Here is a 27,712-nt window from a genome sequence, read left to right on the forward strand (position 1 = left end):
CTAAAAAAATGAGTGTATGAATCACGCGCATCAGTCAAGATAATGCCGCGTTTTATTTTGTTGCTGCACAGTACCGCCACCCCAACTAACAATTGCCCCATTCACCAATAATACAATTTAGATCAGAGATTAGGCAAAAAGGATACAAGAGGCTTTTTGTGCATTATACATATGTACATGCTTTAGAGTCCAGTGATTCAGTAATTTAAATAGTGCAATAAGTCTCTAGTGATAACATTCAACAGTGAAAGGTTTTATCAAAGCACTGTGCAGGACATGAGTTTAAAAAGTGGCGGATCATTTTAACAAGGAATTGATGTTGCAAAGATGCGGCGCCACGGCGGAGTTCCTTACTATGAGTATCATGGCAAGGAGACGTACTATGGCATTCCCATCAGATCTACGGTAAGTCATGATTTCTCTTAGTTTTTTCCAGGGCTCGGCAGTTGTTCATAGTCCGCCAATATAATTTAAACCAGTTTGAATGCTTAGAAATCTTTATGTGAACGTACGGATTGCCAAGAAAATGATTTGTATAGTTGTATGATTAGAGTTAATAGTTGGTAGATAATAATCTAGACATTGTCTTATCCCTCTATCCCTGACTATAAATTAGAGTTGATAGTTGGTAGATAACAATCTAGACATTGTCTTATCCATATATCCCTGACTATAAATTAGAGTTGATAGGTGGTAGATAATAATCTAGACAATGTCTTATCCCTCTATCCCTGACTATAAATTAGAGTTGATAGGTGGTAGATAATAATCTAGACAATGTCTTATCCCTCTATCCCTGACTATAAATTAGAGTTGATAGGTGGTAGATAATAATATGGATAATATCTTATCCCTATATTCCTGACTATAAATTAGAGTTGATAGTTGGTAGATAATTATCTGGACAAGTTGTGGAACATGGTAGGTACATGAATATTTTGTCAGACAACAAAATTCCGCCTTATTCACTAAATGATTGTCACATTTTTTTACTCTTTTGTACTTTTAAAAAAATGGATTTATATTAGCTAGATCTTAACTGTTAAAGCTTTAATGCTGATATTGCAATTAAGCCAAGAATATGTCTGTTGTGACATTCTTTAGAAAGACTCATATAGTCGACATAAATCATTGACATTGTATGTCATTACACACTTCCTAAGTCAACAGATGAATTTTCAACGTACAATCTAGAATTTTATGTACATAAAAGTAAATTTTTACTACTATCACGAATGAGACGTGTAAATGTCTTAGATTTTAATCTAATACAAAAATACAACCGTTTAAAAAAGTAAGGGTTATGTTCCTTAAATAATTTTTTATTAAAATTCTGTTCATTATTTTAAAGCTACATTATTGGATCTACAACTTTTTTTGATAATTTATGTCGAATTTAGATGATGACATAATGTATGTATTAAGGTAAAAGGTCTAATAGCAATGTCGACAAAATACAGGAAAAGACCATGGACGATAAATTTATATACATCCCAAATGATGATAAACAAATTTTAAATTACCTCATCTGTAGATTACAAATTATTGGGTTTAAGATAACTTTTAGTATTAATGTAATGTTGAGTAAATCATGCAATTAAAATAGAATTAAACGCGGGAGGATTTTCAAGAGAATCTTATGTAAGATATAATATTACAGCTTCCCTGAAAGTATTAAATTACAAGAAAATGAATGAATTATTAGCTTCACTAACTTACTGTAAATTTAGATGACGGGCACCCGGTAGACCAAGAATGTACATAAGTTTTAAAAGTACAAGGTCCAGTATACAAAATGTTTGTTGTACAAAATCGGATTATGATATATCCCCAAGAGAAAATGGGCTGTTTATTGCACTAGTCCCCAAAGTTTTATAATAAAGTTTTCTTATTTGTTGGACTAACAATTTTGGCGACTGTTATTAAATTTTGTAGGTTGGTTCATTAATTTGAGTATTCTAACGTTTTAGCCACTAATTGTAATATACAGAAATTTTGTGTATTTATTTGGGAAGGACGTCAATTTATCAGCTATTGTCTTATCCCTTTAGATCCCAGAGTCTGATGTCGATATAATGGCAGCAACAAAGCTGTACAGGGCAACCAACTTTATTGTTTCATATGCATATCTTTTCATGATAAAAAAGGTTTGAATCAATCATTCTAGAGAAAGTATCTAGGAAGGGATAGTTTGTCTGAATAAAAAAAGATAATTTTCCAAGAAGTTGTTTTAAAGGGGTTTAAGATATTTCTAATGTACGTACAACAGAGGTGGATTCTTGAAAAAATTGCCCCACTAATCGCTTAGTGGGGCAAAATTGTTTTCGTGAACAATCCACCAAAATCACATAAAAAATCTACAAAAATTAAATAAAATCTTATGTTAATAACTCTTCTATGATTTTGTTTAGGTAATTTTTGTAGATTTTTAATGTGATTTTGGTGGATTTTTCACGAAAATATTTTTCCCTACTAAGCGATTAGTGGGGCAAATTTTTTTAAAGAATCCACCTCAGGTCTAAAAAAGTGTGAATTAAAACATGCATTAAAAATGAAAGCTGAACTTAAATTACTTTGATCCCTTCTAGATAGAAGCAAAGCCTATCTTGAAAAAACTTTTTGGTGTAAAAACTGCTAAAAAAAACTACAAATGTCCGTCTGTCTATCTGTCATATTTTCCAGTTGAAAAGGAAATTTACTCGGAATCTATTAGATATAGAAAGCTTAAATGTCTCTTGACGGTTATCTTGATCAAATACTGAAGTTACTTGGGAATAAAATTATCATTTTTGTCTATGTTTCTCTTTACTTTGAGTAAGATTTCGCTACTTATGGATGTTGTCATCCTTGTTTTTTTTCTGATAGCAAGCAGACATATTATCATCTGAACGTAATGGATCCTTTCATAATCACACTTTTTGCCATTATACAATATCTAGCAAATTAATTTTATATTTGGAATGTTATAGGGGATGTGCCAATTATTTCAAACTTTTACTCCATAGGCAACTAATCGATTGATTGCAAGATCTTTTTCTGGAAGTTCTAACAAATTGCCCGTGTTTATGGTTCAATTTATTCAATCTATGTATTAACTATTATCATCATGAATCTGATTTAGCAGCAGTAGGAATTATCAGAAGTTTTTTTTTTATTGCACATATAGGGCTGGTAAAATTGAAAATGCCTTCCTCTCACTCATCCCCTTATGGCTTTACACACCCCTTAGACAATCGCTGTGCACGCCACTGTTTTTTAAGTATGTCAATCTATATGAGTGTGTGTGTGTGTCTGGCCGCCACATCTTTAGAAGAATCTAATCTTTGTACTGAAAATTGACCTTATACATCAAGATCATGCTATCTCTGTCTCTCTACACATCTTTTTTAGTAGCGCAGCTACTCTATAATTCCAAATATCCGTCTGTGTATTAATATATTAATTGGGCTTTAGGGGAAATGTCAAAGAGGGAGAGGACGATGAGCTGTTTATTGCACTAGTCCCCAAAGTTTAACTTAACACCTGTGGGGGCTTTTCTTGAATTTTGATTGGATGGCTGATATAGTTGAGTGTTCAAATGCTTTAACCACTATTCATAATCTACATAAAGGGGTTATTTTGTGTATCATCATTTGGGATGTACACCGATTTATCAGCCATTGTCCTATCCCTTTTCTTAGCTGATATATATGACAGTTAATATACTTAACAATTCATTATGACTGTCTGTCTTTTTTCTTCAACTTGCTTGGCTGTTATTCTAACTTTTATGTTCATGAGCTTCGCTACTAATTGATGTCGTCATCCATGTTTTCCTAAATTCTCACTTCTCACACTCTCATAAAACAAGGAAGAAAAAGTCACAAAAAGCCAATCAGGGAGGAGAAAATTATCTGTTAATTACACTGGTACCCAAAGTTTTAGAAATACTTGTAATTTTTCAAATGCTTCAAATTTTGATAGTGTTAGAGAATTTTCACTTTTTCACAAATAATTTCAACCTGCAGAGGGTTAATTTGTTTATCATAATAGGAAATTTACATCAATTTATCGTCCATTGTTTCATCCCTTCAAATAATTTTAAAGGAACAATTTAATTTTGACATAATTAATTTATTAATTTACAATGCTTTTAATATTTGAAAGATCATAATGATTTAGCTTAAAGAGATGCTACGCACCAAAATCGTTCCATAAAGAAACCATCTTAATATCATAACATAAGACATATGTTAATACTTCAAACCATTTATCATATTAGGGTGTTAAATTTTTTTGGTTTATATTCATGCTAAATATAATGAAGGATTTATTCTGTCTTATGAAGAACTGAAAAGTGTCATGTGTGACGTCATAAAAAATACGTTTAAAAAGAATTATGATTTGAAGATATTCAAAACTAGGTTAAATCATATTGCAAGAATTTTTATGTTCTCAAAAAGACTTTACATATTTGAAATAAATATTAAGTTTTAGTTTATAAAACCTACAATATCCAAAATTTGGCAACCAATAAGCTCAATGTAATTGAACAGAAAGGTAAATTTTGTTTATCATAACTACCCCCTGAGTAGACATAATTTATTTGTTCATTGTCTTATCTCCTAACATCCTTAATAAAACTGAAATAAAATATTGCTATATTTACCATTTGTTCTGCAATTTATGTAACAAGCTTAGAATTTTAAATGCTAGATGATTTATTTTTAGAATAGTGTTATAAAGCAAAGATATAGGCCTGACTAAATCTAGTACAAATTATTAAATTATTTGTGGAGTCATCTTAAAAACCATTCATAGCTTTTCATTGCAGTGAAACATCACTTCCGCAGTTACACAAATTATTACTAGAGCATAAACAGCTGTTCTTCATCATTGAACATTATGGACTTGTCATTTTGCCGATATAAAAACACTTCAGGGACCTTAATGAATAAAACATTGCACGATGAATTGATGCACACCCCCAATTGAAATAAATGAGATTCCCCCTTTTGTATATTAAATATAGTAGTGAAAAAGTTTAGACACTGCACACTGGTCTGCACTGCATTGCTCGTTTTACGACCCAACAGTAGATCCCAAAGTTTTTAAGCCAATGAATAATAAAACTTTGGGAACCAGTATAATAGGGACCTGTAGTCATGACACCCTAGCGGACGCCATGGCACACCTTTCATCACACAGCCTTCAATTCAATCAAATATCCACAACAATTATTGAGGCGCGAACACAAGAAATATAAAAAATTGAAAAAATGTGCCAAATCCGTTTTCTTGATGGACGGGCATGAAGGAGATCTTATTGTGTGTGTGTGTATGTGTGTTTTCTGTGTATTTGTTAGTGTGTGTGTGTGTGTTTTAAAAGATATATAATAATATAAAAAAAACTTTCATTAAAATGTAAATATAAATGTAGAGCTACTAAGATTGGTTTTAAGCTATTCTTATTTTTTATTTGTGTGTTTGGAAAGTTCTTAGCTATCCCAATTCAGTTACAGAGTTTTTAAAACCGTATCCACTAAAATATCATAAAAGGTGTACTTTTTGTTCTATAACTTGAAGGGAAGCTTTGTATAAGTCCATGACTTATATAGTCCCATAAAAACCACATTAATTTTTGGTATTTTTAAAAATTAAATATTTTGCTTAAAACCCTAGATTTTTTTATGAATGAATGTTTAAGTTAGATTTGAAATACATTAGCCATCAATCTTTATTTTCCATCATTTTTCAGTCTAGGCCTTTATACGCAGTTTTTGGACTTAAATCATCATCGATGATGGGGGTATTATATTTTATTGGTCTTTGTTGAACTTGAAGGCAGGGAGGATAGGGACATTGGAATGTTAATTTTAATGGTCCCATATTGGTATCCGTTTTTTCAATCGTTCGGTTTAAAACTTTGGGAACAATTATATATTTCAAAGAATCATAATTAGTACATCAATTTATCTTCGATTGTCTTATCCCTGATTAAATGTTATATTAATGTTGATCTAAAAATGGCAAATAATCATTTATAGTCTGCCAGTTATAATAGGTTATTATCAAATAAATTTATTTTGTATTCTTATGTGAATTATTTAAATTTATTGAAATAATGTTAATATAAGGCGACTGAAACGTATTAATGCACAATAGTCCCTTCTGTTGTAGACTAAATTATTGGTGGAAAAGTTTGAACACTGCTAGTTTAAACCAACCAATGAAAATTAATCCAAAGAATAATAGATCTTGTTCATAAAATTTTGGGTACCAGTATAATTGAGAGTGTAATGTCTGCTAGTTCCCAGATATTAAGAGACTTCAACGCAATAATGCAAATGTAGCGCAATTATAAAACACCGATTCATAAATTGATATACAATGGGACACATTAAGTTACACTGGTACCCAAAGTTTTAGAAACTCTTACTCTCATTCGTTGGCTATAAACTTTGATAATATCTTAGTTGGTCAAAATTTTCCACCATTAATTTTGACATGAAGAAAAATAATTTAGGGTGTACGTACATCAATTAACCATCCATTGTCTTATCCTTAATTTTCCTGTGTATTTAATGTCAACTCGAGTTCCTAAATTCAACAGGGAAAATAGCTACCATATCCATAAAAAAATTAAGCAGCATGAAAACTAAATGGACACTTTGGCCTCTCTCTTTTACTTCAAAGGAATCTTGGTGCAATATCTCAATATTTCAAGTATTTATAAAGAGATGTCTAAAAAATTTGGCGCGGCTGCACTTCCGCATATGTATTATATTATCAAATCATCAGAACTGCATATTATTGCAACAGTTCAAACTTACATATTAAACACCTCTACTAATTATTGAGCATCGTATATATTTGTGAATTTAAACACTATACGGATGCCTGTAGGGAGGGGACATTGGGGTGTTTATTACATTAGTCCCCAAAGTTTTATTAAAAACGTTAACTTATTCTTCGAATTTGATTGGATGATTCATTAAGTTAAGTTTCCAAACGTTTCAACCACTAATTGTAATATACAGACAAGGGGTTATTTTTGAATATCATTATTGGGGATCAATTTAACGACATTTTGTTATCCCTTTAGAACCCTGATATGCATGTGATAATATGCGGAAGTGGTTGACCACCATAAAAAAAAAATTACGGTTTACTTTGAAGATGGTCAAATTCCTTTAGATACGGGAGGTAATTTTAAACAGGGAGGGATGTAACACATGAAGAAAATGTTTTTCCATCAGCCATAAGATTATACCAATAATATTTGTATTTAGTTTCACTTGAGAAAAAGTTAATTAATGCTTTATTGTTTTTTGGCTTATTTAGCAATACCGACATATCATCACAAAAAAATCTGCAGTCTATCTTAAACAGTAGCCGAGAAAATCACATTGCTCACAAAGCTTTGCGGACAGACTTACGGATAGAGAGAAAAGTTAAATTATGTAGAAGTTTCGCTACAAAATAGGTGTAATGTATCACAAATAAGTGTACCTATCTATGAAATACGGAGGCTTATTCTACACCATATATTTTTGTAAATATACCTATGATATAACTCTTATTGACTAGTATTCCTAAATTATGCTCAAACCACAACCCCACAGCATTATTACAACAGCCAATATTGATTGCTGTTGTAACAGAAATCAGTGAAATCCATAAAAATCTTCAAGTTTTGGTCAAAACATTGATTTTTTTACGGCACCATAATTGGGTATCATGATTCTTGATTTCACAGATTTATTTCCAGTCAATGTACAGTTTAGAAAACGTACAATACTAAATAAATGATTACACCTACATTTATGTGCACAGTTATTCTAAAACAAGTAAAGGTTGTCCGTCAGATAGGGAGGGGCCAATGGACTGTTAATCACACTTATTTTGGCTTTAAAACCTGATCAATTTATTAAATTTTGAATGGTGGTTCATTTAGTATAGTATCCAAATATTTCAGCCAATAGTTTTACAGAAGGGGTAATTTTGTTTATCATCAATGGATAAGTACATTGATTTATCGTCACTTATCTTATCCTTTAAGATCCATTTGAAAAATTAAATTTTTAAGAACATACAGTACAAGTTTTGTATCTTTTTGGGTTTGTATCAAGTTTCCAAATGTCTTTCAAGAATGAAATCCATAAATCAGCGGCAACACAAAAATTACATAAAGAAACAAGGATGACATCATCCATAAAAGCAAAGGTTTCGGTTAGGTCACATTCTCTCATTTTTAGATTAAAACTTTGTGGACTATTATTAATTCTTGAATAGTTAGTACAAACCTATCAACCAATGATTTTAGTATGATTATTGGGAGTGTACGTCAATTTATCGTCCATTGTCTTATCCCTGAAGAATGATCCCTAAATTATAAAAATAGTGATGACTTACAGAGTTGCTATGCTTTCATATAATGGCGTGCACAGGCATATGCTAGGTTAAGTTATTTACAATTTAAAGGGGTGTTGACCCCTTCCGCACGCCTCTGCTTTCAAAGAAAGAGTAAATAAAAACGGCTGGAAGGAAAGGGGTAGAACACAACTTTTAACAAACAGCCTAATTTTCGTTTGTTTACTGTTTGCAATTTTTTATGGCTCGTAAAACAATAGGCATTTCTTTGCTTATCTAGAAACCAAAAATATAGTAATAGGTAAATGGAGTAAAAATTATGTTGATATGGGAGTCTTAAGGGATAACATCATGGCTGATAATTCATCATGATGAACAAAATTATTTCTCTAAGATTAAAGTTATTGTTTGAACAATGAACAAATTAATCAAGAATTAATATAAGTCCCAAAAGATTTTAAGTCCATGAATAAAGAAATATTTTTTTTGTAATTTTGAGTTTTATCAATGGGGATGTGCACCAATTTATCGGTCATTGTCTTATCCTTTTATGTCCCTGAATAGTATTTTGATAAAATAGCTTATTTACATATCCTATGATCCGTGTGTATTTTAAGGCCCATAGTAAAGTGACCATAGAACAATAAATTAGAAAGCAGATATAGGTATTCAAAATAAAGTTAACTTTTATAGAGGAACATCTTTGCGGTTGTTTCAGGCAGGGAGAGGGCATTTGACTGTAGATTACAATGGTACCTAAAGCTTTCCTCTCATTTTGGGTACTTTTATTATATCTTGAAGTAGCAGTTGCCAAACTTTTCAAGCTATTACTTTAATCTACAGAAGGGTTAATTTTGTTAATCATCGTTGGGGATGTACATAAATTTATCGGCCATTGTCTTATCCCTTAAAATCTCTAGGTTTTAAAACTTATAAAACAACTATAATTGTAATTTGAACGGTTATTTTGGACTAGTAGGTACCGGTCGCCCATTTTATGACATAAGAATGATATTTTAGACTTCTATTTTTAATACCTTAATTTTACAATCTTGACAAATGACATTTTCAGATTTGGGTAAGGGGAGAGGGGGAGGGTATTTGTTGTACCTTATTGTTTTTAGTAAAATTTCAAGCATAAATCTTGCGCTTTAAAACTTAATTAATCAGTATTAGTTTTCAAATTTCAAAGTTCATAAATTTTGACCAATAGGATAGGTGGATTGGAAACTACCTATGTTCTAATTGGTTGTATGATGTGCGACACTTAAGCTTCTCCAATCAGAGCGCAGATAATTTGCAATCCACCAATCACAGATGTCAAAATTAATTAACTTAAATTGTATTTCCGCTTTTAGATAAAGAATTATACAAAAAACGAATTTTATAAATAAAAAATCCTTAAAATTTGATGCAGATTTCAAATCTCCCTCTAACATTAAAATTCTTTCCAACTTATATATCTTAGTGTGTATCTTAAATGGTGTACTTTTGCCGTTGCTGCGCTCCTTATAGACATAATTGTCCTTGGTATTACCGTAATATATTTGTTATTTTATTTTTGCAATGCCAATTTAATATAATCCATCGGTATCGTGTGAAATCAGGGTCAATTAGATGCGTCAAAGCAGGGAGGGAGGAGATATTTGACAGTAAATTATAATGGTACCCAAAGTTTTGCAAACATGCCCTCTCATTCATTGGTTGAAGACTTTAGATATTTTTGTTAGATCATAATTTTTAGGTTGAAACTCTTCAAACCATATAATATTTAAATCTACAGAACGATTAATTTTGTTTACCATAATTGGGGATGTACTTTAATTTATTGTCCATTGTCTTATCCCTTAAGATCCCTGACGTCCAAGCCAAGTTTTCTATGTTTTTACCTCAATTTTTCATAAGTATGATATCATATCAAAGATTTATCAAATTTTCGACATAATTTGATGTATACTTCAAATAAGAGAAAATTTTAAATTTCTAAATAAGATTTGAAAAATTTAAACCTTAATGTCCTTTAAGATCCTAAAAACAGCTCAACAAACCATGAAACATTGCGTTTATTTGCTGAAGCTTAGGCTCTCTTCAATAACTTTTAAAAATGATTGGGTTCTCTTTTTTTTAGGTTTTTTATCGTCACATTAGTCCTCTAATGGTATTAAACTATTTAATTTTCAGTTTTAAGTCTTTGCGTTAAGCTATTCTTCTAAGTTCTAGCCCCTCTATGCCCCTTCAAATACAGAGCCCCTAGATACTGTTTCATACTGACGAAGTTGCAAACAGACATTGCATTGCTATATATTGTAATTCTGCATTTAGACATTTGTAATATATTACTTATTTTGATTTCTTTAAAATTTAGAAAATTTCGTAATGTCTGAAGATGACTTAATTATCAGGGTCAGGGGAATAGGGCGATTAAATAATCTTCTCCCCAATACTTAGGTGATATATTATGCCCTTTGTAGTCTTGTAGGTTGTGATATAGAGATATAAATTTATTTTTATACCCTTGTCCTCTTTCTCCCTGCTTGATTACGGATGAATTGTGAGAATTTTTTGGAAAAAAATATGCCATCATTCTTGAAATGTACATTTTGGATGGACGACAATTAACACCAATATTTGCACAGGATGTACTTTGATAAATACAATACCTGTTTAAATTAACACGAATTTGCTCTTTCTATCCTATTATATAAAGATTTTTCTTTGTATGACCCATAAGATATTGCTAGCCATTGAACCGATAGAGTTCTCTATTTTAAGAGAACCTTAACATAGCCCCTTGGATAGTCTAAGGTTTTAGGCTATTTTGTTTCTAAATTAAAGTCTTTTGGTGGTTTTAGGTTATTTTCTGCCCCTTCTGCTCCCCTATTAGAACAGAGCCTAGCTCTGAAATGTTTATAGAATCAGAGCATTAATGTATAAAATCTTTTAAAGGATAAAACCAGACCTTGATTACTAAAAGCTTACTAGCAAAACAATATTATATAAGAACTTAAAAGTAAACATATATGAATAGAGAGGGCATAATAATAAAGATAAAATCTTAAAACAATTGAAAGACAGGACAAAGGATGTTTTTATCATATGTACAGCTAATGAGTCATTTAAAAGCCTCTTGTTGACCTAACTCAAAAAAGACAATTTTAAATAAGGCGCCATAAAATTTTAGTTCACTAAAAACACGCTTTCAAAGGTAAATTTTTAAACAAAAAGTTAAGAATACCTATCTTAATCTACAAGTTTAGCAATGAAATTAATATTTATTTTAGAGCAATACTTCAATTTGCTTAAAAGACAATTTATGTTGCGCATTTTTTGAGATAGGCCTAGTTTTTTTCCCCGCTGATTATTGTGTATTGATTTGGTGAGACCACAAAAGATGCCCAAAGGTCTTTTTATTTGGTTTTGCACGTCCAAACGACACGGATATAGGGATTCGAGAATTTTTAATGGTTCACTAGTAGATTTTTAAATAATCATCTTTTAAATAATCATGATGTTATTAGTTACCTAATAAGCCCCTAAATTTTCTGCCATTTAAAAACATATAATTAATCTAAAATTAAACTTTATTGATGTTATTGTTAGGCAAACATGTCAGTTACAACAGTTTTGTTGTCTAAATAAACATTTTTTGTAGAATCCTTTTTTCCTGGAGTAAGTAATCACAAGTAGGGGGTTATTGTTTGTGTTTTTATTCAGGGATCTAGTATGGGCCAATGTCGATAAATCTATCTATCTTTCCCATCAATCAAGGATCTAGAGAGATAGGACAATAGCCGATAAATACAACCCTGATGATGATACACAAAATAACCCCTTCTGTAGATTACAATTAGTGTTTGTTAAATATTAAGTTGTTATATTTAATTCGTCAGTGATCTCTCAACCCTGGAATTTAATATTAATAGATTCTTTTGTTTTAAAACTGTGTAGATTATTTATCAACGTCGCAGTCAGACTAAGTACAATATTTGTTTTTAAGCTTTATTTCTTTAGTTTTTTAGAGAGGGAGGGGACATTGGCTTGTAAATTATACTGATACCTAAAGTTTTATTTATACGTTTTCTCATTCACTGCCTTAGACATTTTGGGAACTTTTATCAAATCTTTATTTCATTTTTAAAACTAGTAGGTAGTACTCAAACGTTTCCACCAATATTTTTAACCCAAAGAAGGGATAAATTTGATTAACATATTGAGGGTATACATCAATTTATAGTCCATTGCCCTAACCCTTAAGATTCCTAATCCATAGCTGAACCAAAAAGGATATTTTGAATGCACAAAATTAGTATCAGAATTTTTGGTGTTCCATAAAATCCGCTAAATTGCAAATTTTCAATTAAATAAATCCAAAAATGTCATATTATTAAAGTTTTATATATCCGCTAAAGCTCAAAATCATTTTGTTTATTCCAAGTTCATAGCTAGAAATTTAGAAATTTATTGTTTTGATTACTAAATTTCAGAATATCATCATTAATAAAACAGTGTTTTTGCGACGGTAATTGAGCACTTAAATATAAATTTTATAAGGATTGCTTTCTAACAAATTATCTAGAAAAAAGTGCAAAAATTTGGCTTCAGCAAAAAAAAGGTGCAGAACTTCTAATTCAAGCCTGACGCATAAATTCGTAGAAAAATAAGCTGGTAAAAATTAGGATTTTCTAGGCATTGTCGAGAAATCAATTGGTTGCATAAAGCAACAATATATTGAATATATCCCAAGCTCCTCTGCGGAGAGCGTCATTCATTACGGTGACTTAATTTGGGACACCTGCCATACTCGGCGAGGGTGAGGTAATAATGAGTAGCTCTCATGAGACAGCGGGTCAAGTCATAATGTGCTTGAACGTGGAGCTTGATAGCCCTAATGGCTATACAAAAGTGTCTCAGCTTACTCCATGACTACTTAGGTCCAAACCCTAAGAGACTTTGGCTAATCAATCAATCAATGAAGGCCTTATTTATCGCATTTTATTATAGATAACTTGCCACGGATACAAAACGATGAATTATAGGTTAATACCGGTTTTGTTAGTCCCGAGGGGCCGAAAAAGAGAGTATTACTCAGTTTCGAAGCAATACTTGAAATATTTTTTGAGTAGTATATATTCTGAAAATTTCATGCCTTAGAATTAAATGAAAAATTTTAGGTTGTACACCCTTTAAATTTGTGTGAATGTCTTTATGTTTCGAGTCATTCAAGTGTAAGAGTCGTGAATTAAATCTTTTTCTTAAACAGCCGCTGTAAAAGTTACACACTCTGCGCCATTTTAACTTCCAAAAGCCTGGGATAGAAGGGGGTAAGGTGCATGAATCTTAAGGGTTAAGATAATGGAGGATAAATTGATATAGATACCAAATGATGACCAAATTATCAATTATTGGTTGAAAAGTTTGTACACCAGCCAATTAAGATCTTGAAACTATTTAATTTTTTAAACCAACAAGAGAGTATGTTTTAAACTTTTGGGTATCATTCATAATCCAATATACCCTCCATACCTGGGTTCATGATCACTTGTCAAGGAATCCTCGGGAAGGGAATGGACTTTAGTCGAAGAGTTAGTCTTCAACCTGTCTTTTTTCAATTATTCCAAACTTTTAAAAGTCTTATTATCTTACAAAAGTTATAGTAGTAAAGATTAGTTCATAGGCTATTGTCCTATCTTTAATTCAATAAAAATCTTTAGAAAAAGCCTACAATTGCCCCAACTTACCCAACCAAAAGTTGTATTTTAGTACTTAATTTCCGCACAGATGTTGCAAAGCGTCAAATTTTTTAATGTATCCAAAACATGAAAATAAAGAATTAATTTAAATAATAATTTTGATTCATTTTAGAGTTTGTAAAATTTTTATAAAATGTTTTAGGCATTATTTCATTTTTATTTTATTTTCCTAATATCACCATATGAAATTTTGCAGATGTATTAATAATAGATTAACAAAAAAAGCAAAATATAAGAAAATATTCAACTTCTAAATTCAACAGAATAAACAGTCAGGGACTTAAAGGGATAATACAATGACTGACAAATTGATGTACATCCCCAATGATAATGCACAAAATTAGTTATCTGTAGATTAAAATTAATGGTTGAAACGTTTGAACACTTAACTTAATAAACCAACCAACTAAAAACTAAATAAAAGTCCCCAAAGTTGTTAAGCCAACGTTATTTTAAAATTTGGGGACTAGTGTCAGCCCAGTGTCCCCTCTCTCTCTCTCTCTCTCTCTCTCTCTCTCTAATAAATAGTACAGAATATTCCATAGAAGAAAAAGAAACACTTATTTATATTTATAGCACAAAAAAAATGCAAAATTGCCTTGTGCAGTGCATGTTAACTTACAATTCTTCATTTTAAATGTGCTGTAAAAGAAAGTTTATTCGTTTATGTATTTTTAAAGAAATTAGCAAAAAATCAAACAGTGTTTCAAAGTGCTTAGAATAAATGACGTCATACTGGCCTACCGTTGGTCAATTAAATGTATAATGGCCTTCCATTGGCCTATCACTGGTCATTTGTATTGTAAGACATAATTTTTTATAGGCACAATTAAGAGCTAAAATAGGCCAAAATAGAGAAAAATAAAGAAATGAAAACAATGTTATATGAAAGGGCATTTGTCAAAACTCTTTTTTGCTGCTTTACAAAAGCACCTCATAAATGCTTTTTTTCCAAAGGTGTTAGATTGTGTGCGTGCATGTTTGTGTGTGTGTGCAGGGATAAAGGGATAAGACAATGGCCGATTAAGTGATGTACATAAAAAAATTCCCCTTCTGTAGATTACAAATAGTGGCCGACACTCAACTAAATGAACCAACCAAAAAAATACAATGTAAGTCCCCAAGGTTGTTAAGCCAACAAATAAGAAAACGTTTGGGGATAGTGTAATAATCAATCCAATGTCCCACTGTTCCTTTTGTGTGTAAGTGTGTGTGTAAATATTTCAGTTTGCAATTATGTTTGACAGAATGTATGATTTATAGATGTACATACAAGCTATTATATCATTATCATAAAAGTTCACATCAGTGTTGATTAGTGATATTTTCTTCATTTACTCAGAGAAGGAGAGGACAATGGGCTGTTCATTGAAAAGTCCCCAAAGTTTTACAGTAACTTTGTCCCGTGACTTTTGTTGAGTTGTCATTGGTTGGTGTATTAATTTGAGTGTCCAAAAACGTTTCAATCACTAAATTTTATAGACAGAAGGGTTGATATTGTGTATCATCATTGGAGATGGACATCAATTCATACACCATTGTCTTATTCCTTTAGATCCCTGTCATTTACTACAAGCCTTGGTGACATTTTAATTGCTAAAAAAATAAATTCAAATCTAATTAGTGGATTTAGGAAGGCGGGGGATAATGAACTGTAAATTAGTCTTGGACCCAAGATTCTCTGATTAGTTTCTTAAATTCTTAAATATTTTGGGGACTTTTATAAATCTTAATTAGTTGGTACAAACAATCATTAATTTAATCTTCTTAAGGGTTAATTTTGTTTATCATCATTGGGAATGTACATCAATTTATCGGCCATTGTCTTATCCCTTTAGATCCCTGATAGTATTAAACTTCACTCTATCTAATTTTGAACCTAAAAAATAATGAAAGTAAAATCCAAGATAATTGTATTTTAAATAGGTTATTAAATCTAAACAACAAGAACCATTTTCTCCAAAAATGGCGCAAATAATTCAATTTAAATAAAAATTCTTTTTAAGCAGAAGAAAGAGAACTTCATTTTGCGTCACTTACTTGACGTACTGACGGACGTTTGTTTAAACCTATCCTAATTATAGAGTAGCTTCGCTACTAAAACAATACGAGGCCTATTTCACCATTTTAACTTTCTTTCTCACTTATAATTGTTATTTAAGAAGATTATAAACAAAGGTACATTATATGCTGGGTGTGAACTCAGTTCCGCAAATGTGTGAGAATATTAGAAATGCATTTTATTACAAGAGCACAAACTATACCCATCCCTTTTCCTCACTCTTATATTTAATTAGTCACAGTTACATATTATTTGTTACTTGCGGATACACCGTTAGAGGCCTCTAGGAGCACTTGAGCGGTAAGGAATTTATTTTTGAAGCGTCATATTTCTTGAGATGTTTGTGGTACCCTACCCCATTATTGTTGTAAACCTTCCTTGGACCTATACAGAGCTACATTGCAAGGATCAGCAGTTAGCGAGATTCTTCGTTACAGTCAGACAGACAAACAGAAAGACAGGTATCCTGTTACTTTTACATAAGGATCTTGCGAACATAAAACATTATGCTGATGTGACTATATGCGAAAGTGAAGCCACACCTAAGCTGAACTGGTTACTCCCTTCTAACTTTTCACTCTTTTTAGTAGCACAGCTACTCTATACTTAGGTTGTGTTAGTACGACTGTTCATAATATGATTTTAACTTCCTTGTTTGTTGCTCATATTTAAACAATCAAAATATAACTTGCTGAAAAAGTAATCCAATAAAATAAAATATAAATTATTAGCTGTTAATTAATTCTTTTTTAATTATTCTTTTAATTAAATCCATTTATTTTTTACTGTTATAATGGATATAGAATACGTGGATATTGTGAGAGGTTTTCGCATAACGGGATGATATATTTCTCTCAGCTGGCTAATATAACGATCCACAACTCACCTATACTTTACCCCTCCCCTGACCATAAATGTACGTATTGACTAATATCTAAGGACTATATTATCAACCTAAATTGAGGGGAAAAAATTCTATATCTATTACTGTTTTATTCTTTTTTATCCAAAATTATGCTGTTATACTTATTAACATAATTATCCTTGTTTTTACCTACATAAATCTTTTAAAAACAAGGTTACGAGTTTCATAATTATCCAATTACTGCTTTTTTTCTTCGTAAAATTAATAAATTCACGCCCCAAAATTTTTACAGAAAAAGTTCCTTTTTTAAAAGTTTAAAATTAAAAGTAATACAAAAATTGTCTTTTCGTGTTTAAATTGAAAGATTATTTTTCTCTCCAAATTTTAATTAAAATCTCCTTAACCTTATCAATGACCCCATAATTGTTAAAAATTTTCTCAATATAAATCCTGTTAAACTTAGTAACGTTGCATTGACGTATATTTAGAATAGTAAATGTTGACTAAATGCAGGAAGAGAGGGGACATTTGGATGTTAAATACATTAGTCCACAAAGTTCCATAATAGTTATTTCTCGTATCGTATTATAAACGGCTTTCCGCGGATATAGAATGTACAATTATAAGATTAAAACTAGTTTTAATCTTATGATTGTACATTTCTATATTCGTAGAAAACTGGATATAATACGATGCTAGACATAGTTTTTTCGTATGGATGAGAACCGGTTCCTATCCACCGGATTCGAATGAATACGAGAAAAACGTTTACTTATTCATTAGCTGAACAAAACTTTGTGTACTTGTATTGATCTCGATACAAACTAGCAGAGTCCAAACTTTTTTTCCATATAAATATCAATCTAAAGAAAGGGTAATTTATCGTCTATTGTCTTAAAATCTCTAAATTGTCTTAGATTATCTTATTCACTAAGTAATAGTACTAAAATAGAATATATCTACTGTAACAATTAACATTTAAAGTTCTGAATATCTCAATACATTCGATAATATAATATGCCATAAACTTAAACACATACACTTGAGTCGACATAAACCATTTTTGTTTTAAGTCAGCACGATATTTCCAAGTTTCACATGGTAAGCTTGAGCTATTTAGTATTTAACCTATAAAAAGTAATGATCTGTTAATGATGGTTAGAACAAGTATTTGCTTTTGTTGCAAAAGTGTTTAAATTTTGATTTATTGGTTTGTCGTGATCTTGGAGGGATCTCTTTGTTTTAATTTTTCAGGGATAAAGGAATAGGACAACAGACAAATGATTATTCTGTCTTGAAACCAGTGTTTCGGAGCCGGAGCCAGGAGCCGGGAGCAGCAACATTTTTGGTGGAGCCGGAGCCGGATCCGGAGCCGTATTTTTCGTTAAAAACGGCTCCGGTTCCAGATTGGCTAAAAATGATTTTTTAAAGTAATATTATAATTTGGCAACAGTCTATTTCCATATAGTAAACTGAAAAACTAATGTTACTTAACAAGTAGACACACATCCTTCTACTTTTATATAGCTTTAATCAAATAAAAGCAAAATATTTTATATTAATTATTTTACTTTATCAAATTCAATACTGAAAAAAAAATTTTAGGTAGGAGCCGGAGCCGTATTTCCAGATACGGCTCTGCGGAGCCGGAGCTGCATCAAAATTAAACGGCTCCGACACCCTGCTTAAAACAATTAATACTTTGATAGTTTATAACCTTGTGGGAAGATATGGGTGTAGATTAAATTGACTACCACTCTCCACTCTTAGTTAAAGAGTTGATTCAATTAAGCTATATTTTTTAATGACTTTAATGTACGAAATTTTACTTTTGGGAGTTAAAAATATTCTAGGCTTCTGTATTTCTTTAATACTATTTTCAATACAATATTTTTAAATACTTTTAAAAATAATGTTTCATATTTTCTTATTTTATCTCTTTAGTTTAATTGTAAAATTGCACTAATAAGCTCATGAATAATTTTGTTAATTGGCCATTTAGAATTTTTTTGCTGAAAAATTGATTTTCATGTTGTTAGAAGAAACTGTCTGTTATGCTTAATGCTTATAATTTATATCATTGGAACGCAGCTACTCTATAAGTAGATTATGACTAAAAGTATCAAAGCATGTTTCTACTACCTTGATTATTGACAGACTTTTTAATTAAAAATATCAATGTAAAGTTTCAAAAAATGGAGAATTCAATCGGTTCAGTGGTTAGCGACAAACAAACAAAAGGCCTACTACGTTATAGAAAAAGATTTTTAAAGGTTTTTTCTTTATACTGATATAAAGTACTCTCTTAACCATTTTCATTAAAATCTTATTAAACCTAAGTAAATTAAAGATTATTCGCTTGAATAGATATTGAATTAAAACATTTTAAATAATTTATAGTCAATACCGCACCGTGCCATTAAAGCTAAGAGACATTTTGTTGGCATAAAATGCTATTGGTTTATGTCGACTTTATATTGACTATGGTTGGCCAATTCTTATTCTTATATAAAAGTAGTAGTAGGGTGTCTGTCTGTGTGTGTAGCTATGTATAATGTATATAAAATAACAACAGTCAAGTTGGAAGGGTAATTTTCAGAATTTGAAACCTGCGCAATTGTGGGGTCATACTTACAATTTTCAAATGTGTTATGCTTATGCAAAATATCGTTGCCAAATTTATGAAAACTAGTTCTTTGGTCGTTATGCACGATTTCATTTTTTACTGCAAAAAAATTAGCAGATATATTTTAACAATGAATATTTTGTGTTTTGTCAAATTTGATAACTTTTTTTGTTGTACAAGTATATAACAAAGTAATTTTGTGTTCAATTTTATTTTATTCAATAAAGAATAAAAAAAAAATGTAATCAACTATGACCAAAATATTATTTGAACAAGGTCAGTGTTTTAAAGAAGCGCAGCAATAAAAAAAATTTAGGTTTACAAAATTGATTGCTTTTTTTATTAAGTAAAAAAATTGCTCATAGTAGTTCTAAATCTAATTTAAAAATTTAAAACACTGTTAGAATCAGGGATCTTAAGGGATAAGACAATAGACAATACATTGATGAAAATTCTCAATTATGACTGACAAAAGTATCACTTCTGTATATTTTAATAATTTGGACGGTTCTAGGACAAACCCAGGAGTCCCAAACGTCGGAGTGGACAAACGAAGGAGTGTTAAAATATTAATTTTATTAAGTATTTCTTAACAGATTAGGTTAGGTTAAGATTTGAATGAACAAATAAGCCCCCCGCAGGGGTTTAGCATTTGAAAAACCTCTAAGATGGTCTAAAATAGGTTAGGTTAGGTTAAGTGTCAACTCCGACGTTTGGGACTCCTGCGTTTGTCGAAGGACCGTTTGAAAACTGATTAAATCAACCAATTAACACTTCATATAAAATTTACTGCCCAGTGTACACTTCCTCCCTGGTTAGATTGAAAACAGTTTTTTTGTTCCATTTGAATAGAAAATTATGTTGAATACGAGGCTAAGATTTATAAATGATAATTTTTCATGAATATACATTTTACTTCTTTTTATTGAATAAAGGAATAAGTAACTAGAAATATATTGTATGTAGTGAACATTTTATTTTTAAATTACATTAATTTGCGGCCGGATACAAAATGACTCCAAAATATAAAAAATTATATATCTATTATTATTTTCAAAATTGCCCAAGGAAACGTAAATAAATATCATAGGATTTAGCACTTTTGGTTAGCATTATTATTTTAAAAAAGAAAAGATTAACTACTTTTTCTTTAATTCCTGCAATTTTTTTTACATTTTTTTTCAGATACCCTAACCCCCTATAACAGCCAGGGAGGGAGGGAATGTTTTCTTATTAATTGGCTTACCAACTCTGGGGACTTTTCTTGAATTTTGATTGGTTGGCGCATTAAGTTGAGTGTTCAAACGTTACAACTACTAATTTTAATTTACAGAAGTGAAATTCTGTGTATCATCATTGAGGATGTAAATCAATTTATCGGTCATTTTAATATCCCTGTATACCAGCAAAATTTTGCCAGCTCTGGCTGCCTGCCAGCTATTTAAAAGATTTAATTGAATAATTTCATGCAATTTTCTAATCTATATATTTCAAGGTCTTTTTTATAATTCCATTATTTTCATGTTTAAACACATGAAATCGAATTTGAAAAAAGTTGTTTTGGTTATAAATAATTGAAATTGATTTTGAAAGAAAAAGTACATATTGGTTCATATGTGAAATGGTTTTAATTTAATTTCAAACTCAAAAAGTGTTTTCCATTAGCTAATCCCTGATCACTAATTAAGCGGTCTGTAAATTATATTGGTACCCAAAGTTTTATCAAATCCAGTCTGGATAATCCTTACTTTATTTGGGTCTTTAAATAAATATTGATTGGTTGGTAAAAACTAACAATGTTCATATTTTTCTTTATTATTCAAATTTTTTAAACACTGGAATTCATTTCCATTGTCTTATCCTTTAAGATCCCTGTTATTATTTTTAAATTCCCTATTTAACAAGAAAATTATTTTGCAGGTGCAGCGAAGCTCCTTCATGTCAAAGCGCCCCAAGAAGAGCCTGACAGAGAAACTGTCGGATAAACTTGACAAGCTTGGAAATCAAAAATCTAAGGTAATTCATTTTTTCACAGATTTAGGGAGGTGAAGATTTGCAGAACACTAGCGGCTTCGCCCCTAGCCTCTAGGGGCTTTTCCCCAAGAGGTTTGATCAAACTAATTTTTTGTATTTTAGATTTAAAAAGAAAAAGTAAACAAAAAAAAAAATTTTTATTTGGGGGGGGGGGTATTTTTCATTTTTTGGGGGGGTTGGGGGTGTCCCACCCTCCAAGAAAATAGTTTAAAACCATCACAGGACCAGTAGGTACATTCCCTGAAGAGTAGAGCCCAATCGGTTCAGTGGTTACTGAGATCTTAAGCTTCAGACGGACAGACAGACGGACAGACGGACAGACAGACAGACAGACAGACATCGTTCTACTTTGTATTATAGATAGTTGAAATACTTTTTTTGTCTACAAAATTTTTGCGAATAACCTGGTAGATAGTATTGGACTGTAATCAAAGGTACCCAAAGTCTTAAAACCTTTGGGTACGATTTTCAAATATTGATTGGTTGGTACAAACTAGCAATGTGTAAACTTTCCATTTATAGTTCAATTTACAGAAGGGTTAATTTTGTTAATCATAATTGAGTGTGTGTATCAATATATTATTTGACCATTGTCTTATGCCTTAAGATTCCTAAAAAAAAGTTTTTTAACATACAATAAAAAATATATTTACTTATAATGGTTTTGGGACATGAAAGTAAATTGTTTTAATTTTTATTACTACATATATCATTAACTCTAATTAAAGTAAATTCAAATTATCTAAAAAAGATTGCCCTAATAACATTCTATAAAAAAAAGATAAAGGTATAATTCAGTTTTGTATTTGACTTAGCTGGTATGGTAGCCCCTTAAATTTCAATAATTGAAAATGTCACAAAACGTCATAGAATTAGAAGGTAAAAAAAATTCCTAAGATAAAATATGTCAATTTTCTTTTCTTTTTTTGCCTGGCACTAATCAATTATAGTCACCACCATATAGTGCCTATTTAAACAGCCATATTGTACGTGCCTTCTTGTCCACTAATTAAAATTTCTTTACTTTACTTTGGTATGGAAATGTTTTTTTTTCTCTTGTTTAAATCTGTTAAAATACTACTCCCCAAAGTTTTATAATTTCATTTTCTTTTCATTTGTTTAACAATGATTGGTTGGTTCCTTAAGTCGAGTGTTCAAACATTTTAACCACTAATTATAATCTACATAAGAGGTGATTTAATGTATCAATATTTGGGATGTACATTAATTTATCGGCCTTTACTTACCTCTTCAGATCCTGCCCTCTGTAGAGTAAAATTAATTGTCTCGATTTTTTGTTTGCACAATTTTAGCCCACAGTGGATCTACTTTAGATAAGCAACTGGTGAGAAATTATGTCATTTACACACTTTTTAAACGTTTGACAGGGCAGGGAATTAAATGGATAAGAAAATGGTCATTAAATTTATGTATATTGTACATCTTTAATGATGACAAACAAAATTACCTTACCCATATTGGATTATAATTAATGGTTTTAATGTTTAGTCACTGCTAGATTTAATTTTTGTATATTTTTTTTGTAATTGTAAATGATCAATATTGGGAAAAAATTTAAAGTTATTCTGCATCTATACTTTTGTTTTACTATAATTTTTAAAAGCGAAGCTTTTCTATAATTAGGGTCGGTCCGTCCGTACGTCCGTACGTCCGAACGTCCGTACGTCCGTCCGTCCGTAACGGATAGCTTTTTTCGTTAATTTAGGCATGTTAGAATTGTCCTATCGATTTCAAATTTTGCATGGTGATTCCTTTAGTAGTTAGGTACGATTTAGAAAGCGTAGCAATTCTATAATCATTACCAAAATGTCCGTACGTGCATCTTAAACATGTTGATTTTTTTACTTTTTCAACAATAAAGTTTTACGTGATCTAATCATCCGATTGATCTGATTTTTGGTATATTGATTCCTGGGACAACAAAGTATAATGTAATAAGCGAAGCAACTCTATAATCAAGTCCTTAAAGTATGTCCATAAACATTATCCTGTATCAAGCAGTTTTTCAACAAATTTACTTACAGTTTTGCTTTGACTCTTATACATTTATATTCTGATTATTCAGTTCTGACACTATACACGTGATAATGTCCGTTTGTCCTACCGTTTCAGTGCTTCGCTTTTATGGATGTTGTCATCCTTGTTATTCAAAAAATCCATGAAATTGTAAAATGAATGTCATATTATTGTAGGATAAGGACCGAAGTTACAACCGCGCATATCATGAGGTTTATAGAGACCATTATGGTAACATTCTTCTCCCAAGAATACAAGGCGGCAATTCTGGCAGTCCTGCCGAGGCGTGGAACCACCGCCTTCAACCATCCTCTGGCGGCGGCGGTCTAAACAATGCAAGCAGCTCATCACCGCCGGTGCCCCGCCGCCACTTTCAAAATGTTCTTCCGCGAAAGCCGCCTGGAATCGGCGGCCGTAGTAATTCCACTTCGGCGGCTTATTGGGATCCCGCGTATTCGCCGACAAGACAACCAGTTGGCGGCGAGCATTTGCTCTACGGCGAGATGATTCCCGGTGAGTTTGGCGAGCGGCTTATCGGTGGCGAGTTTGTGGAGCGCCTTGGCGGTGTTTCTGGCGGGGAATATCATAACTTTGCCATCAACAGCAACGTCTGCTTGTGTGAGGATAATGTTGGTAAGTAAATCAGGTTCTAAATCAGGACAGTTATGTTTATAAATAGCGTAATAAAAATAATCTAATTATATAATAATTACAAAATATTGTAGATCTTCATGTAAGATTTTAGGCTCTCTAAACTACTTTTCATACGATTTTGGTTAAAGCTTTAGAAAATAATCCCGTCGTTTTGTGAAAATGTCTATATGCCAAAGTAGTAGGATGTATGTATATGTGTCTAACATAATGTGTATCTTGGCGGTTTTTATAGAATTTTTAAATTTATTAGCTTAGCATTAGTATTTTCAAGACGTTCTTTTTGGTGTGTATGTCAGTATGAGAAGGACATTATTCTTGTTTTTAAAATAATGCGTTTTCATGAAAACTATTATTTTTTATTTGTTTAGCTGGTTCAAGCCGCGGTAAAAAGAGCGGAAAGCAGTGTAAAAAGTGCGGCTTCAACCGTCCCGGCTCCGAGACATACAGAAACAACCTGCGGAGATCTCTGTCGGAGGAGAGTCTTGGCGGTCAGATGGACAGGGGAGCCCCTTCTAGGTCCCAGGACCCCTATAGCTATATGAGAAAGAGAAGAGTCGTCTACCCAAAACCAGTTTTCTATGATGAACAGGTGAATTATTTCATTTTTTAACATTTTGCCTAACAATTTCCGCCGTAGTATAACATTGTATATGTGTGTACCATTTGATCTCACTAACCACTGGACCAATTAGGTTCTCCTTTTTAAGTCTTTCAAAGGGTCTTTGGTAGGCTTCCATCTATTTTTAAAAAAATATATTTAATATGATTTAGAGATGATATTAAAGCCGCTAGTAATCATTAAAAAATGTTTGAAAGCCACTGTTAGAAGAGAGCAAATTTAATTCCAAAAAGACCATTATATCTAACAAATGCTTTTAAATTGGGCTGAATTTAACAAATGTGTTCTCACCGCAATAAATATATGGATTATATCAGGACAATTTATAAATATTCCAAATTTGGAATCAAACGTCCCATTTAAAGGCCCCCGCTTTTAGGTGTGGGTAGAAAATAGCTTAATTGTTACTAGCACAATAACTGTATATATCCACTTGCGGTTACACTCCTAGAGACCTCTAGGTGTACTTGAGGGAAAAAGAAGGGGGTGGGGGAGTCGAACCTTCATTTTAAATTTATTTTTAAAAAGAAGAAGTAAAAACTTGGGAGATCTAGTGTGATATCTTTTGAGAGGGTTGAGATAACCTATGCCTATAAGGAGCTTTACTGTAAAGGAGAACCATATTAGTAAAGCGGAATGTTAATTTTATATAAGGATAACTACATGATATCTCATTATATTTATCCGTTTAGTGGTAAAAGTAAGGTATGAGGATTATTTTAATTTTTAAAAGTTAGAACTTTATAAAAAAAATGTTATTGATTTATTGACAATACCTACTACACTATAATATTAGCTTTCTTAATATTATTTTGAAAGAGAGGTATCAAAATATTGGGAAAGATTTCAGACGAATACAAATAAAAGTCGGCTTTTCTTACATTAAACAAAAGCATCCTTGACTATACGCTATTATTTTATTGTTATCATAGCTCCTAACCTTCATCTAGTTAAACAGCAATCTAGACTAAACCAGGGAGGGAGTGGACAATAACAATGAATTGATTTTTACATTTTCTTACTGCAAAACTTAAAGGAATACTACACTTGAAAGCAGGGGTAAAGATTAATTTATCGTCCATTGTCATATCCCTGTATCCATGGACTGAAGCCAAATCTACAATTTAACAGCTAAAATATTTTCAATCTGATTAATAGGATCATCAATTCTAAAGCAAAATAGTTTTTATCCAATTTGAATTAAAATTTTATGAAATATCATTTGATTTTTTTCTTAATTTATGTCAAATTTGTCAAAAATAATTTTCATTTTATTCAAACTGTAATAGAAAACAAGAAAGTCCAAATTAAACCTAATTTTATTTTCAAAAATTTTTATATTTATTTTATTTTAGCTAACTAGATGTAAAGATTATCACTTAATTTAAAATAATTTACTGTGGAATATAAAAGGAAGTTTTATCAAATTTTGTATGTCTTGATTAACTTAAATTTCATTTTATATAACTGTTATAAATAATTACATTTAAAGTAGGATCTAAAATAATTTTTCTTCAAATTCAATACCCATTTAACCTTAAAAACAACTTTTAAAACGCGTTATTTTGACATAACTTTTCCACAGTGATATGAATAAAGTCTGGTTTGGGTCATGTCCCATCAGATAAAGCTGAACTATGTTGGAAATGTGAGACTTAAATCTATTGTTTGTTGACAAATCTTTTAATTGGCAAAATGGCGCGGACAAACTTAGCAGCCAATAGATCTACAAGATATAGACGTCCATTACAACCATGTGTTCAAAAATCTGATTTTCTATTTATTTCTATTATTTCTAACTTGATGACCAATAGATATAATAGATATGACATGACAAACATGTGTTTTCTCTTTCTCCAAATAATGCAACCAAATTTAGCTGGCAATAAATATATGAAATATTTAAAATGCGCTCAATGTCTTATTAAAAGTAATTAAATAAAAATAAAGAAAGAGGGAAATCACATGATTGTTGTCATTTTATTCATTTAATATGTATAGGAATGAGATACCTTCATGTTAATAATTCCGGGATCCTAGATTGTTAATCTTTAGATATTATTCTTGTTTTTCTTAGTTAATAAATGCCATCTAACATAAATGAATTGTTAAAATATGACTTTTTTTGTTCAGGATGAGTATGAAGACATTATGTATGACATGTCCCACCTCCCCAGTGAATCAGGGGGTGGTCATCACTACCACAGAGAAAACAGGACTGAGGTCATTCATGATGATGATGACTTCTCCAATTCTGGCTTTCATAGGAAAATATGTGTTTTTGTCAGCAATTATTATGTTTTAAAAATTGTATGGCTTTTCATTTTTAATTATGGTTAATTTTATACTTACTTTTTACGTTAAGTTTCACCATTTCAAAATCTATTGAACATTTTACAAATATTATGAATAACATATTGTAACATATGAAATCCAAACACATTTTCCCCCCAGAACATTGAGTATGAATTTAAATACACGAAGAAAGCTTAGAACAAACAGTACCAAAGAAAGCAGCTACTCAAAGGAATGATAACTATTCTGTAAAAATTGATTGCAAAAACTTATTAACAGTCTTCATTTATATTTTTAGAATAAATTAATGATAGAGCGTTCCAAAATTATTTTTCTTGGAGTTGGTTAAGGAATGTAATTTGATTAGAATAGAAAATAAAGTTTCCTGAAAAGTATAAAGTCCAGCTAGTGAATAGTTA

General features: G+C 31.0%; 1 protein-coding gene across 1 annotated transcript; it reads left to right on the forward strand.

Annotated features, from left to right (window-relative positions):
• LOC145323088 (uncharacterized) lies at positions 1 to 27,531 on the forward strand. Its single transcript, XM_080165469.1, has 6 exons — positions 1 to 405; positions 21,575 to 21,670; positions 23,902 to 24,358; positions 24,748 to 24,968; positions 27,132 to 27,263; positions 27,451 to 27,531. Exons 1-6 carry the CDS (start codon positions 328 to 330, stop codon positions 27,529 to 27,531), a joined length of 1,065 nt encoding a protein of 354 aa, XP_080021595.1. The 5' UTR covers positions 1 to 327.
• Positions 27,532 to 27,712: the final 181 nt, after the last annotated feature.

The sequence above is a fragment of the Acartia tonsa genome, chromosome 6 (assembly GCF_053477335.1).
Source record: "Acartia tonsa isolate MP-2025a chromosome 6, ASM5347733v1, whole genome shotgun sequence".
Classification (NCBI taxonomy): Eukaryota; Metazoa; Arthropoda; class Copepoda; order Calanoida; family Acartiidae; genus Acartia; species Acartia tonsa.